Source organism: Dipodomys merriami, unplaced genomic scaffold, assembly GCF_024711535.1.
Source record: "Dipodomys merriami isolate MVZ:Mamm:240054 unplaced genomic scaffold, mDipMer1.0.p SCAF_17, whole genome shotgun sequence".
Classification (NCBI taxonomy): Eukaryota; Metazoa; Chordata; class Mammalia; order Rodentia; family Heteromyidae; genus Dipodomys; species Dipodomys merriami.
Window position 1 is genome coordinate 31,778,269 of NW_027203048.1, and position 15,440 is coordinate 31,793,708.

Genomic DNA, 15,440 nt, shown 5'->3' on the forward strand with positions numbered 1-15,440 from the left:
ATTAGCTGCTGATAAAGAAAATACTAAAATATAACTGACTCAAAACAAAGGAGGAGGCTACAATGCTTGATAAGAAATGTACTCATTATCTTGCCCATGTAATTGTAACCCCTCTGTACAGTATTTTCACAATAAAAGAAAAAGAAAAAATATACAGCTGACTCAATCAGGAAAAAAAAGTTGGTTTTAGTCACCAATATGGCCAAAACAAGCAATAAAAAGTATTGAGCTATTCCATTTACATACAAAGTAAGGCTCCACAGAGTAAATCAAGAATAAATTTGGTTTTACATTTGATGCTGAAAACAATTTCTGATAAAATACGGACTGTATCAGATCTTAATTTCTCCTGCCTTAAATATCCCTAATTCACTTTTAGCAAATAAAGAACTTAGCATGTTACTCAACAACCTGACATTTAAATTCTTAATGTAAAACCTTAGAAACTGCAGAATGGGCCCTAATGTGACTTTTTTTTGCTATGTTTAAAGCCTGTATTTACTACATCACCTAACCAAAAATTAGTATATCGACTCATTTTTCACTTTGAACTCTAGTACCTAGAAGGATAAGAATTCTTCTCTTGCAATCACATATGAAAAGAATTATAAAGGGGAAACGTCCAAAGCAGTAATTGTTTTCTGTCCTTTACACTGAATATAAGACCTCTCAAGGTTTCAACATTAAACTCACCTTTTCTCTATATTGCTTTATCAAATAATTGTTTTAAAGGGGCACTGTGTAAATTACAGTGTTTTTGGAGACATTATCCTCATTCTGCTAACAATTTTGTTCTAAAAACTAAAAATACTTTAGAAGAATTTTAAAATGTGTATAGCCAGGAAAAAAAAGATAATAACAAAAATAACTTGCTTGTATGAAATATCTATTTGGGCTACTTAAAAATAGATCTAATATTTTTAAGAAAATTATCCTAAATGTTCAGATATTAAGCCAACCACCTTCTCACTAAAAAATGGTATTTAGCCATCTACATCTTCATAATAAAACAGTTAAAAATATTCATTACAGTCAACCTTTGACCACTTCCAGGCTTAAATTCTTACACAATGATCCACAGAGATTTGAAAGGATCTGAGCTTTTAAGGGGGTGGAAAAGGGATCAAGATCACTGATTGGTTATTAGAAGGACAAAGTATGTACATATTTAAATAATTTCAAGATACGCAAGATAAAATTAAGAGGCAGTTGGTAATATTTTAAAGGCTCAAGTTAGACTACCAAAGAAGAAAAGCTTTTTATTGCACACGCAGCTATCTTGCTACCTACACAAACCTTTAGATAGAATTTCAACTACACTAAATAAGTCTTTAAAATAGTCACAGAAAATGTCATCATGGAAATCAAAGTAATATATATACTTATCACACCAAAATGACCAACAAATATAATCTGTTAAATCTTAACTGTTTACAATATACAAGGTTAGAAAATAAAACCTAAACGAGACTAAACCAAACACCAGTGAAAAAGAATAGCATCACATTTTCTAGCACACAACCAATTATAAAACCATATGAGATAGATGTTTTAATCTTTTAGCCTTAAACCTTTCACGGTATTCACTTTCGATCCCAAATACATCAAAACTACAACACTAATCTGTAGAAATGCATTACTGGCTACATATAAAAATTCAAGAAAAACAGAAAGCAGATATACCCTTGTCCTTCCAGTTTTTCTTCTGACCGTCCATCTCTTGTCACGATCTGCCCTCCAGCTGCAATTATCAATTATGCATTCCAACAGAAAAACCGTGACTGCAAAAATCTAGTCCCTGAGACATGAAATAGCTGTTTCCTCAACCCAGGTCTGCAGTCTGCTCTGCTGCACAACTGCAGCAGGACTGAAGTCACCTGACTTGTCTTCTGGGTGTGGAGCAATCTGACGCAGTACCCTCTGTAACTAGGCTACTAATACTCAGGCATTAATGCCTTCCTTCTATCTAGTTATTGTTCTAGTCATTTGCTTGTTTCTCATACCAAATGGAGCTGCCTTTGTAAGGGCAGGGGCAAGCTAACAAAAACAGCTAAGAGGGTTGTTCTTTCAACAGAGCTACTGAATATACTGAAATGTATGTAGATCTATACGCAGTTCTCCGTGCCTTTCATGCTTCTCCTTTTGCTTTTCTTTGGAAGGATGATTATGCTGCAGGTTTCTTTTTTTTTTTTTTTTTTCACTTTCAACTGAAACTTTAATAGTTATCTACTAAGATAAAAATGGACTGATCCAAGAAGGGTAATAGTTTAAATTTCATGCTTGAGAAATGCTGAAATTCCTATTACTTTCTCTTAAGTTTATTAAGGCTTAAAACAGTCGACATTTTACAGTATTGAGGGTATGAGCAATCAACATAAAATTGTTTACTGAATATATATTACTTCAATAGGAAATTCTCAATTTCAACAATCTAAACTTTCTAATCTTTTTTTCTCCTTTGCAATCATGGAAATGCAAACACAACCAAATATACACTTAATTATTACTTGCCCCAGCTCAATCTTTCAATAAGTGTCAAATCAATACCATTTCAGACATTGTAAACATGTCCTTGACTTAGGGAGAAATCTTCATGTACTAATTCTACCTTTTGCCTTGCAAAAATGGCATAAAAGCAAATAAAAATGTTGATAAACATAAAAACTAATATACAGCATTTCTATAATTTTCTCAGTTGTACAAGTTGGCATTCATTCCAGTGCAGAATATCATGTCTTTAATAATATGCCACCTGCCGCTAACATCTGCCTAATCAGAAAAGATAAAAGAAACATTTTCCAAAGCTTGCCGTAAATCTTGAGCTGCAAAACCTTGAGAAATCCTGAACATAAGAAGTGAACTAATTGCAATGACTCATTTTTTCCCTATCTCTCTTCCTCTAATTTTAAATAAAGGAAAGTCCAGTTAACTCTTAAACTCAGTTTGAGTTAACATTTAACTTTAAAAATTATTCACTGATCCCTTGCATAATGTGATATAATGATGTTACCAAGATAAAACACGTGGCCTCTTTCTACAACAGTTTCAAATTCCACGGTATTTACTAAGTTCAAAATACTTCCAATATAGTGCTTTCTAGTAACAAGTCCTTAAAAACTGAGTCAAGAGCTGGGAGTATAGGTCAGTGGTAGAATGCTGAACTAGCATGCTCAAGACTTTGGGCTCTAATCCCAGCATTGCCAAAATTAGTAAAGTGAGAGAAGAAAAACTTGGTCAATAAATCCTAGCATGAGACTGTAACCAAAAAACAGCAGTAAAACATTTCAAGTTAGAGACTACTACTCTAATAGAAGGGAGGGGAAAGATTTCTTGATAACATGAAAGCAATTAGCATTTATACTATTCACATCTTTAGTGGTACCTGATTTAGTTTAGGATGTTTTATAAACGTAGAGAGTCCTAAGAATCTACAATAATACATATTCACTCATTTGAACATTTAACATAATCTCCCCAGAGAGACTAAAAAAAGTCAAAATAGGAAGCTTCAAGTTCTAGAAGCATTTGAATCCTGTATAGTGATAACTAGTTCTTCATAATTAATAAGTTTGGTTAGCTAAGCAGAATGCTTAAACTTGAAAAAACTGATGGACAGAATTTTTTCTTTTGTGGTTGGTCAAGGGGCTTGAACTCAGGGCCTGGAGGCTGTCCCTAAGCTTTTTCACTCAAGGCTAGCATGCTATTGAGCCACAGCGCCACTTCCAGTTTTCTGGGGGTTAACTGCAGATGAGTCTTACAGACTTTCTTGCCCAGGCTGGCTTTGAACTGCAATCCTCAGATCTCAGCCTCCTGAGTAGTTAGGATTACAGGTGTGAGCCACCGGCGCCCAGCAGACAGTTCATAGCTCCTATCAGCATCTTCCCAATCTTCAATGCCCCTAGGGCCTTCTTCTCCCAAGCATGACAAAGATCTTCCCAATGTATCCCCAACTCCTTGCCACAGAATGCTACACTCTGTAATCACCTGCTCTCCATGACTCCCTTCTAACATACCAAACAATAATGCTCATTTTCTTACTGTGCTTATGTAAGTAGGAAGATTACATCAATTCTTACCAAATCATTTTCTTAATCTTCTTTCTATAACTCTCTCAGAAATGTCTTGTTTGAGCATATGTATTTTCTAAGCTTGTACCTAACTGGCAGCACTAGGCAAGACATACATCAGTCTGTCCAGGTCTCCTAAGGTATTTTTTCTTTCCCATTTGTTTCCCACTCCCATGATGGAAGTTGGGAAGAACTCGGTTTTGCTTTGCTTTGTTTTCTTTACAATGGTTAGCGATACAAGGGACACAAGGGGGGAAAGAAGTAGTCATACAGATCGAAAGTGCTACTTTCTAAGTTAAAAACTGCTTGTATGCTGCTCTTGATAGCTGCAATAATATTTTCTACTTCTAGCAATAGATGGCAGGAGTCTTTATTAATATGAAACAATTATAGCTATACGAATCTTACACGTTTTTCAAAATGCTGAGCTATACAGAGGTACAAAATTAAGCAATGTTTCATAACTAAGAGGTACTGAGCAATTTTTAAACCCTGCTGTAGTATGTTGTAATAGAATGCCCTCTATGGACTAAATTATAGCACAACATTGCTGAAATAAATCTTTTTTTAAAAAATAAAGACTTTAGAAAATTAATGACAATACAATTTAAAATAGCAAAACTTGAACATTTTTAAAGTCTAGATATGTTTTCGTATTAGTAGCTAAAATAAATGCTAAACTCCATAGAGAAAAAAATTAAAAGTGACCCTGGTCAATGAAAATATTGGCAGTACATTAAAAATCTAAATGCACAGATATTCCCAAAGATCCTAAAGCATCTTTAAATTCAAAACGTGGTCACTAGGCTTTCAATAAATCTAACTTTCAAGTGTTCATTAAAGTACACGGGTGTGAGGAGAAAAACCTTTATGATCATTTAAAATCTTAAATGACAGCTTGACTCTAGCATTTGTTCAACTGGGTAGAATCCATCTAAATTCAAATGTGCTTATAAATTCATCTTAAAAGTTATTTGTAACATATCTATAGCACACTAAATTCTCTGCCCGACTGAATTTACTCCAGATAATCAATTGTAAGTAATCCACGGACTTGTTTCCCATCAACACTAGATGGCACCAACACCCAGCCTACAGCTGCCCAACTGACCAAGGACAACCAATCTAGCAAAAACTACTATGCATAATGTCCTGAGCTACCATAGTATGGTTGCCTGAAACTAAAGGGCTAAATGGGTCTGATGGAAATAGGAAAAACAACTTCACCAGCACAAAGACAAACTACCTCAAGCCAGAATCCAAAATAATTTTAAATAAAATAGGTCAGAATTTTAAAAATGAAATAGTAAATAATTAAAAAGGTAAAGACTTTCCTTTGTGAAAAGTGAAAATTCCATTAAAATGTAAAATAAAACGCTTTAGAAAATCAAGGGAGGGCAGGGAGAGTGGCTCAGTGGTAGAGTACTTGCCTTGCATGCCTGAGGCCCTGGGTTCCATTCCTCAGCACCACATAAGCAAAAAGAAAAAAGCCGGAAGTGGCACTGTGGCTCAAGTGGTAGAGCGCTAGCCTTGAGCTGAAGAGCTGAGGGACAGTGCCCAGGCCCAGAGTACAGGCCCCACGACCGGACCCAAAAAAAAAAAAAAAATGAACACCTACATTTAAAAATAGGCAAAAGATATGAATATGCAATTCACAAAATCAAAACACAAAATACCTAATAAATATATTGATTATATTCATATTCAATAACAATCAAAAAATCAAATCTATGCACATACCTTCTACCAAACTGGTGAGTTTGTTTAAAATACCAAATATAAAATGTTTGGGAAAATATTTAAGAAATAAAAAATTGTCAATTCTTAAAAAATGTTCATATTCATTGACTCATGTTTTTGTTTCCCTTAGAAGATACTTAAAGATATGCAAAAAATGTAAATGTACAGTGTCTAATAAACTACCATTATTTATAAACTAAACAGTGGGATGTCTAAAGGTTCTAATAACAGCAAACTGAATGCTTAAATTATATCCATACTAAGGACCACTAGGTATTTAAAAAACAAAATCACATGGCAGATGGAAATGTTTACATTATTTAATATATTGCTACAAATATTTTAAAGTTTATACATGACATGAAGAATGATTCCAATTTAGTACAATATTCACTTCCATTACACTCGTAAAATAAATGCATAAATTGAAAACAAACTAGAATATATTCTAAAATATTTACATGACTATGTCTTAGCAATGTAATGATATATTTTTCTCATCTCAATGCTTTTCTGTCTTTCTCATGATGTACAATGAGCACATATTACTTCAGATTTCTTCAGGAACTATTGCCCTGACTTCATGAAGAGTAAGTCCTTGAGAGAGAACTCCTACAACTAAAATCACTGAAACTCATACAAATTGTTACAACATTTACTCAAGTTGAGGAAAAAACTCAGGATTAAAACTCAGGTCTATAAAACTCTCAACAACAATTTACTTATTTAATGACATATTTCATTTATATCTATTCTTTATGGAACATATATATTTTTTCAATCTCTTGGACCTATAAGGGGTTCTAAGATCCAATATAACACTGAATGTATTCTACTCCAATGTACTCCCTCAACTTAGACACCAGAGTCCGTTTCAATCTACTCTCTTCCTATTACCTTCAGCTCTCTTGACTTACTGTCCTGCCACTAAGACTACACTTCTATAATCCCAGCTACAGAAGAGATGGTTTGAGAGGATCTCCGTTTGAGTCAAGCTAGGGAAAAAGTTGGGAAGATCCCATATTTTATTTTGTTTTGTTTTCTCCCTTGGGTGCCTGTGCTTGAGGCACACTTCCATCCCTGTTTTTCTATTTTTGAGACAGGGTCTTGCTTTCTGCCTACGCTGGCCTAGACTGCAATTCTATTCACACTTCCCACAATAGCTGGGATGACAGGTACATGTCACCACACCTAACTATTAGCTAAGGCAGGGGTCTTACAAACTTTTTGCCTGGGCCTGCATTGAACTTTGATCTTTCAGATCTCTGTGTCCTGAATAGCTAGGATTACAGACAAGAGCTACTGATGCCCAGTAAATAGGATTACAGGAATGGACTACCAGTCTTAAACTGGTTAGTGGGACACATCTGTTAACCAGCTAAACAGGAGGCTGTATAACATAATTAAAGAAACATCACTGGAGTCAACTCAGGTTCTTAATAAAGCATGTGGAAGGTCCTGGGTTTGCATGCCTATGTACCTTCTTCTGCAAAAATTTTTGCTTGTAGGTACTGAACTTGGGGAGGTACACTTACTAAGCAGATACGTTATCACTTGAGCCCTGGTCCCTAGGCCTATAACGTCCTTTAGCTATTATTATTCTGTTTGTAGTGGTACTAGAGTTTGAAGTCAGGGCCTTAGCTTGTTAGACAGGCACTCTACAGCTGAGCCACATCTCCCGCCCTTTGCACTGGTTATTTTTGAGAAGATCTCACTTCTTGCCTGGATCATAATCTGCCTATTTTAGGCTTCTTGGTGTAGCTGTGATGACAGGAACACATCACCAACACCCATCATCTTCTGTTGAGGTGAAATCTTGAAGACTTTTCTGTCTGACTAGCTTGGAACTGAGATCCTCCCAATCTCAGCCTCCCATGTATCTAGGATGGCAGGCCGGTGTCTCCACAGCCACCTATCCAAAGAGAGGAGGTCTCGTGAACTTTGCTTCCTGGGTTGGCTCAAACTGTGATCCTTTTGGGATTAGATGTGTGAACTATGACATCAGATCAAAATTTTGTTTAGAAAAAATTTAATCTATATAGACCACCATTTATTCTTCACTGAACTCTTAAAATAATGACTTTGTTTTCCCCAGTCACACCTAGTCAACCCATGTATGTTCCAGTTTATATTCTCGGCAACTTACCTAATACAGTGCTTTAAAGGATGAACATTAACCATCATATGCCTAGTCACAAAATCCCAGCAATATCAATAGCCATACTTTCCATGATTTTCACTACAAAGCGGTAAACGCTTCTTCTATATGTTTAAATACCTTCTGTTAAATACTGGAGCTCATTCCAATCCCTTTGGAATAAAGATCCCAACTCTTATCAGCTCCCAGAATCAGAGTTGTCCAAAAAAATGTCTCCACCCCATTCTCTCTTCATATTTTCCCTTATGTTCTTAAGAGTTGTCTACATTTTGTATCCATTTGTTCCACTCTTATTCACTCCTTGTCCCTAGTCTTGCGCACTACACCATTTGCTAACATAACATCTTCCCTCCTTTTTAACTAACTCCCTAACTGATCTGCCTGGTATTTGAGAGCACTAATCACTTCCGGAGCAGGTATCTGTGACTAATTTCTCTCTCCAAGTAGATAGCAAATTTACACACTGAACTAAGGGCTCTCTCAAGACTATCATATTTATAATACCCATAAATTTTTAGACATCTTATTGGTACCTCAAAAATAACATTTAATCTGAATTTATCTTCTCTTCTTAAACCCACCTCATTTTTTCACATTCCCTATATCTCAGCTTCTCATACTACTAAATTCACACATGCACATGCTGGGCTCCCACAATTCCTGGAGCCATCTTTGGCTTTTCTCCTTATCTTACATGTTTATAACCATCAAAGAGGCAATCTCTGTTCTCAACTCATTACGTGAATGTCCAGAAACTCCTCTTCTTAGAATACAACAATTTTTAAATGATCTGGTGGTAATGACTGCTATTCATCTCCAATACTTAAGTATATTTGATAAATACAATGTAATTGCTACCCATCTCCGTAAAAAAAAAAGACATAAATTGGAAAACTAAATTTTAAAATGTGTAAATCACTTTATGCAAATAAGGTAAGCAGAAAATATAGAATCAGAATCAAAACTTCTCAGAATGATAGCATCTATAATTTACTAAAACCACCTGCATTCACTATCCTTAACTTTATATCTCCCTGGAGGAACAATGTACTACATTGAAATAGTAAAAACATGCTACGAAATGTTCATCTTTTACAAATCAAATATAAAATTATTTCTACAATAAAAATAAGCAATCATTTTGTTTCTATATCTCTTGCTCTTCATGTTACTTGAGGAAACACTAAAGGGGGAAAAGCCAATTATGATTTTTAAAAAATGTCTGGTTCCATGGTGCAATATAAAAGTGACTAAAGAGCAACTGGAAAAGTTAAGAGCAATAGTAAGTGGTGAGTTCAAGGAGTAGAAAAAAAATAACTGAGAAAATGGAAAAGAATTCTAATCAGTGTGGCATATTAGATACTATCAATACAACATAGGAAACAGAATGTAGTGGGTGTTCCAGGGTCAGTCAAAAAGTGGCATGAAAGCATGAAACGGTATGGGTTGATTACCTGAAGTTTTACTCAGCTCTGATGAAAATATAGAAGATGGTGATCTGTTCTCTTTTTCTGTGTCAGGAGGAAGTTTTTTCTCAGCTTCTTTTGCAAGAACTTTGGGTTTAACTATACTGCCTATCTCTGTTTGAGTTGCCAAAGCAGAAACATCTGGAGGCAGTAGGGGTTCTTTTGATACATCAGACCTATCTTTGGAGAACTCATCTGAGATACGAACTTTATCTTCATCTTTCTGGGGTATGTTCTTGAAAGAAAGGTCATGGGGCAATTCTGTGCAGGGCATTGACCCAGCTCCATCCTGGACACTGGCAATTTCACTTTTGTGGGATACTTCTAGGTCACTGTATTCCCTGACTACTTTAGGAGAGGAATCAGTTTTGGAACTAACAAATGTAGGGAATTCATCTATAATTTCAATTGGAGAGGAATCTGAAAATGTTTCACTTTCTCTTAATTTTTCTTCCTGAGAAGTAAGTAAGTCATCACTTGAATAAACTGCAGTATTGAGCTCTTCCATCTGTAAAGGAATTTTCCCCTTTTGGTTTAATGTGGAAACTTCATTAAGAGATAGAGCATCTTTTGTGGTATGGAAATTTGACTGAAAAGACTCCAGATATGGCTTTCCCCCCTCAGATAGTGAAGCACTGAGGTTTTCTGTTTTTCTACTTTCTGTTATTGATTCAGATGAAGCTTCAGTGAAGTTTTCTTTCATGAGCATCACAGCTTCCTCAACTTTTTGAGGAACTTCGGGAATTGAGTCATCACTAAATAAATCAACTGGTTCAGAATCAGGTGAGGAATCCTCCATTAGGTCAGAATGCTCAGGCACTGGCTTTTCAACATTTGCCGTGTCTGAGTAAGCAGAGAAAGCTGGACTTGATTCAGTGGAAAGCTTTGTTTCTTTAATTAAATCACATGCAATAGATATGTAAGGAGCTTCTGTCTCCTGAACAGCTGCATTCATTTCAGGCTGTTTAATTTCTTCCTTTATTCCCGAAACTTTTTTTAGTGGTACATGTATTGCTTCTTCATAGGGTGGAGGATTTTCAGGCTCAAGCTTTGTACTGTCATAATTAACTGAAGGCGGAGCTTCTAATGGTGATGAGCTGGACTGTACCACAGAGGCCCCAGCACTAGGAAGTAGAGAATTTAATGGTGCTTCCATAACAATGTCAGGCAAAACGGGTGACGGAGTTGCTTCAGATTCTTCAAATGATGGGCAAAGCTGTGCTACAGGGTAGAGTGACTCCTGACCGGTTTCGGATGTTTGCACCAAGTCCATTTTTGTTTCATACACAGTCTTTGTACCTGTGGCTTCATTTAACTCACTTTCACATGCTTCCTGTACTAAATCTGGTGTTAGACCTTCAGGCATGTTTGCCACTACTGCCTCGGTCATCTTTGACAAATTATCTGTTGTGACATAATCTGTCTCATAATCCTGAATGGATACAAGGAAAGGGTTTGATGTTTTGACACTAGTTGTCTTCTCTGTTACAGTTAGAGCCTTCTTTTCTTCTATTTTTTTTTCATCAGTCTTATTTTCTGAAGTATGATCTTCTAACAGAGGGAAAATGTTTGATGCAATGCTCTCAGTAGCAGGGCTAAAGGGAGCACAGGTAAGATACGCTCTTGAGCCACCTTTCACACCTTCCGGTGTACTTGGAAAAGAAGCATCATCATTACTACTTTCACTATCTTTTTCAGGACTTCCTTCCTCAAAGCTGTCTGCCAAGCCTTTCTCATCCTCTTTACTTTCCAATTTGCTTTCTACATTAACTTTAGCAGCCAAAACATCACTATCTCCCTTGAAAGTATCTTTCACTTCCCAAACTCGCTCAAATGGTTTGAAGTCTGCATATTCCTCCCTTATGGATGATTCTACTGCAACTCCCGCTTCATTAAAACTGTCCTTTGTTTTTTCTGGATATGTAACTTGGTCTTCTTTAACCAATTTAGGAGGAGTTATAGGTGATTCTTGTTGATCATGAAGGATATTGCTACTAACCAAATCTTCTTCATCTTTTCTCTTGACAATTATTTCTTCCCTAGAGTTTTCTACTAGTACAGCAGACTCTGCTTTTGGAGCACCACTGAATGGTGATCCCATTTCTGAGTATTCTAACTCTGAAAATTGAGCTAAATCTCTATCTACAAATGGATTTTTTGCCTTGTCTGAGAACTCTTTAGACGCTTCATTTAAAGTTTCTTGAAGTGTTCCTTCTGTGGGTGATACTGCTGGTAAATTACCAAGGTATTCACGTTCTTTAAAAGAATCAGCTGAGAAAGGAGATAGAGAAGGAAGAGAAGCAGCAGTTTCAAGCAGGACAGATGGGAAATCCTCTTGACCAGCCGAAACAGTGTTACCTGGCTGCTCCTTCAAGTCCATAATTTTTTCTGTGGCCATGGACAGAAAGGAAAGTTAGAGAATGCCAGTGTTCTCAGAGTTAATGCAAGTTTTATGACAGACTCATATAATAGTGTTAGTAAAGGCTTACTGTTAACTAAAATGAAGTGTTAATAGCATTTAATTAGTAAGTACAAGTAGGCTTGGATCTTACTGAAAATGCTGAACTATTGTCTATAAAGATGTTCATGACTATTGTATAGTGACTATAGTTAATAATGTCTCATGTATTTCAATATCACCAAGAAAGATTTTAAATAGAAATAAGAAGCACCTGAGGTTTGGATATGCTAATTAATTAGTCTGCTTTGATCATTCCACTTTATACTGGAACATAAATCATGTTCTTTAAATAATACAATATTTGTCGATTTAAAAAAAGAAAAAAATCTCAATGTTATTCATTTGTAAGAGTTACTTTGAAACAGTTTTAGAAGAGAATATTTGAGAGTTTGACAATATAGAAAAATGATCCTATTAATTTACATTAAAAAATATCCTCTGGCATAAGATAATCCAAACTAAGAAAGCAAATTGTCAATGTATAAACATATTGTCAATGTGTAAATATAAACCAAGAGCCCAAGTTCTCTTACATAGTTCAATGATTAGTCAAGCTCTGCTCATTTCCCACATAAATGTAAATTTCCCCTTTTTCAGTAGATACTAATGGAATGATACTAATTTTCAGTATATCCAAACTACTCTGTATAGAGTTAACACAACTAGAGCAAAAAGTTAGAATACACAGAAGATAAAGGCTGGCAGAGAGAACTTGCCTGCAGAGGAGTGTATCACAGGCTCAGATGCAGCAGGAAGAGCAAAAAGGGTCTCATCTGAAAAACAAATAGAATACAAACTCAGCAGAAATAAAGATAGGTTGGAGGAGAACTAAAGGTAAGAGGAGCAAGCCAGGATCTAGATTCTAATGAGTTAACCAAAAACTTTTATCTACAGAGACAAAGCCAAGATAGAAAGAGAGAAATAGCAGTATCATTAAATTCAATTAACCATCATATATATTAAAGTTAACTAAAGGCTAGACATAAAACCTATCATTTTTCAAGAGACAATCTAACGTGTTTATACAGTTTAACTTCATGAACCAAAGCAGCTGTAGGACTGTGTTCTCAACATACTGCATACAAGGCTTTTTACTTACATATTAATGTGAAGATAAATTGTTTTGTCCTACTTAAGCCAAGATTTAGATGAATGGGTAAAACTAGGACCTTCTTTTGTTTAATCTTTCATTATGCAAATAATTTAAGTATAAACTCAGAATTATCCATTTTCTTTACATTCTAGGTTGCCTATCTTGAAAGAAAAATATTGTTAAGTTGTCACACTTATGCTGACTTATGTCTTTAAAGAATATGGATACTTCTCATCTGTTTTAAAACGTACATTGGTTAAGGACTACTTGTTATTCTAAATAAAAAAGACAGTTCTTTACAAAATAGCAAATCACTTTACAAAATAGTGAATCATTAATTCTGAGACTAGTGTCCGTGGAAAGTGAAGTACAAAATTCTATTACTTTTATAATCAGATGAAAAGAAAAACTACATTTAAGCCAAAAATTTAAAGTACTTAAGATGTACCTTTATTTCTGCGCAGTACTAAAGTCTCTCCTATAGGAAAATGTGTTCCTAGCATTGTGCCAAGTTTTTTAAGTTGGTATGTTAAATATCCATTAAATTTCAAATAGAAAACAAAACCTTCATTGTATTAAGTAGGATTTGATCCAGAATTAGTCTCAAAATAAGTAATTTCTAAAAGTTCTTAGAAAAAAAATCCAGGAAAGGTCACTACTATTTGGGTATTCAAGAACAGGGCGGCTGTCAGTAATCACAGGGTCAAATTCCTTTGTCTCATGTACAATTGTGTAAGTCTAAGTAAATTATTATACTTCGCCCTTTAGAGCTCATTTCATATGTAAAATAAGTATATAGTACCTATCTCAAAATGTGAGGGCTGAAAAAAGGAAAAACAAAACAAAACAAAAAAACAACATGCTCTGAGTCACAGAATTAGGTCAGGGGGCCAGGAATCAAGCCAATGTAACTCTCCAAGTCCTTGTGCTTGACCTTTGCATTTGTGCTCATAAATACAACTTATCAGCTCCCTCAAATTTATCCTCCAGAAGCAAGATTTAAAAAAAAAAAAAAAACCACTGGTAACAGCGAATACTTCAGAATTATCCAAAACAATTGGACTGATTAATCATTTCTATTAAAACAATGTAATAACATATTAGAGACATCAATGGGGGCTAGACACTGGGGACAGACCACACTATAAGCCGGATCCATTTATTTCAGCTGTCTTTCAAGCTCCCAAACCACCTTATAAAGTAGATACTCTTGGTGCCCCCAGTTCACAGATGAGGAAACAAAGGCACAGCTTAAGAAAGCTAAGTAATTTCTCCAGTTGCAAAACTGAATGTAATGGAGCTAAGATCTGAATTCAGAAATTATAAATCCATGTCCTTTTTAATTACTGGGAAGGTGGCTTGGTGGTAGAGTTTTTGACTTGTATAAAGGTGATGTACGGAGGTGTTACAGCCATAAGTCAGGTAGAGTCCATTTGTATTTTGGCCAATGTCACCCCTTCCCTTGCTCTCCCAGTTTTTCCCTTCTGTCTCCACCCACAAGTTGTATAGTTCATTTGCAAGAGTGTCCAGTGAGTGCCATTGCTGCATTTGTTCATCCTTTGCATGTCCTTTTCTTTAACCACTATGAAATACTTCATTTACTGAACTTTATGTAAAGTTAGAAGTTTTTTTTTTTATTGTGAAAATACCATACAGAGGGTTTACAATTAATTACATGGGCAAGGTAATAATTTAGAAGTTTTAAATGACTAATAAAATTAGGATGTTAAAAAATAACATAGAGGGGCTGGGAAGGTGGCTCAGTGGTAGATCACTTGCCTTGCATGCCTGAGGCCCTGGGTTCGATTCCTCAGCACCACATAAGCAAAAAGAAAAAAGCTGGAAGTGGTGTTGTGGCTTAAGTGGTAGAGCACTAGCCTTGAGCTGAAGAGCTGAGGGACAGCGCCCAGGCCCAGAGTTCAGGCCCCACGACTGGACCCAAAAACAAAAAACAAAGAAAGGAGAGAAGGTGAGGGGAAAAGGAAATTGGAGAGGGGGAGGAGAGAGGAGAGAAAGGAAAGAGAGAGAGGGGAAGAAAGGGAAGGGACAGATAAGAAAGGGAGATGAAAGGCTGTGATATGAAGGCTGGGCTACCTGAGCTTAAAAGTTCATAAGAATGTATCTCAACCAATGGCTAGGGGCACTGGCACACACGTGTCATCCCAAGCTAAGGGAGAAGCACAATGGCTGGGCACAGTGGCATGTACATCTGTCATTCCTACAACAAAGGGAAGCACAGTATGAGGATCACAGTCTAGGCCATCCCAGACATAAAGCAAGGAAATTACCAACGTAAAAAGAGACTGGCAGAGTGGTTCAAGTGGCATAGTACCTCTGCTTAGTAAGTGCAAGGTGCTCAAACCCCAACAATATTATTATAAATGTTATTTCTTTCTTTTTTTGGGGGGGGGGCCTGGTCATGGGGCCTGAACTCTGGGCCTGGGAGCTGTCCCTC

General features: G+C 36.0%; 1 protein-coding gene across 4 annotated transcripts in view; it reads right to left on the reverse strand.

Annotated features, from left to right (window-relative positions):
- Rtn4 (reticulon 4) overlaps positions 1-15,440 on the reverse strand; it is a 57,577-nt gene that overhangs the window by 25,930 nt on the left and 16,207 nt on the right. The window contains exons 2-3 of one of the 4 annotated variants that reach the window (XM_070025633.1): positions 12,609-12,665; positions 9,420-11,819 (exon numbers count right to left, since the gene is read on the reverse strand). The exons of 1 other annotated variant lie outside the window; for it this stretch is intronic. In XM_070025633.1, the coding sequence (XP_069881734.1) occupies positions 9,420-11,819; positions 12,609-12,665 (2,457 nt within the window). Of the gene's footprint in view, positions 1-1,683; positions 2,066-9,419; positions 11,820-12,608; positions 12,666-15,440 lie in introns of those variants that run through there. 2 more of the 4 variants (XM_070025634.1, XM_070025637.1) reach the window with 2 other exon arrangements.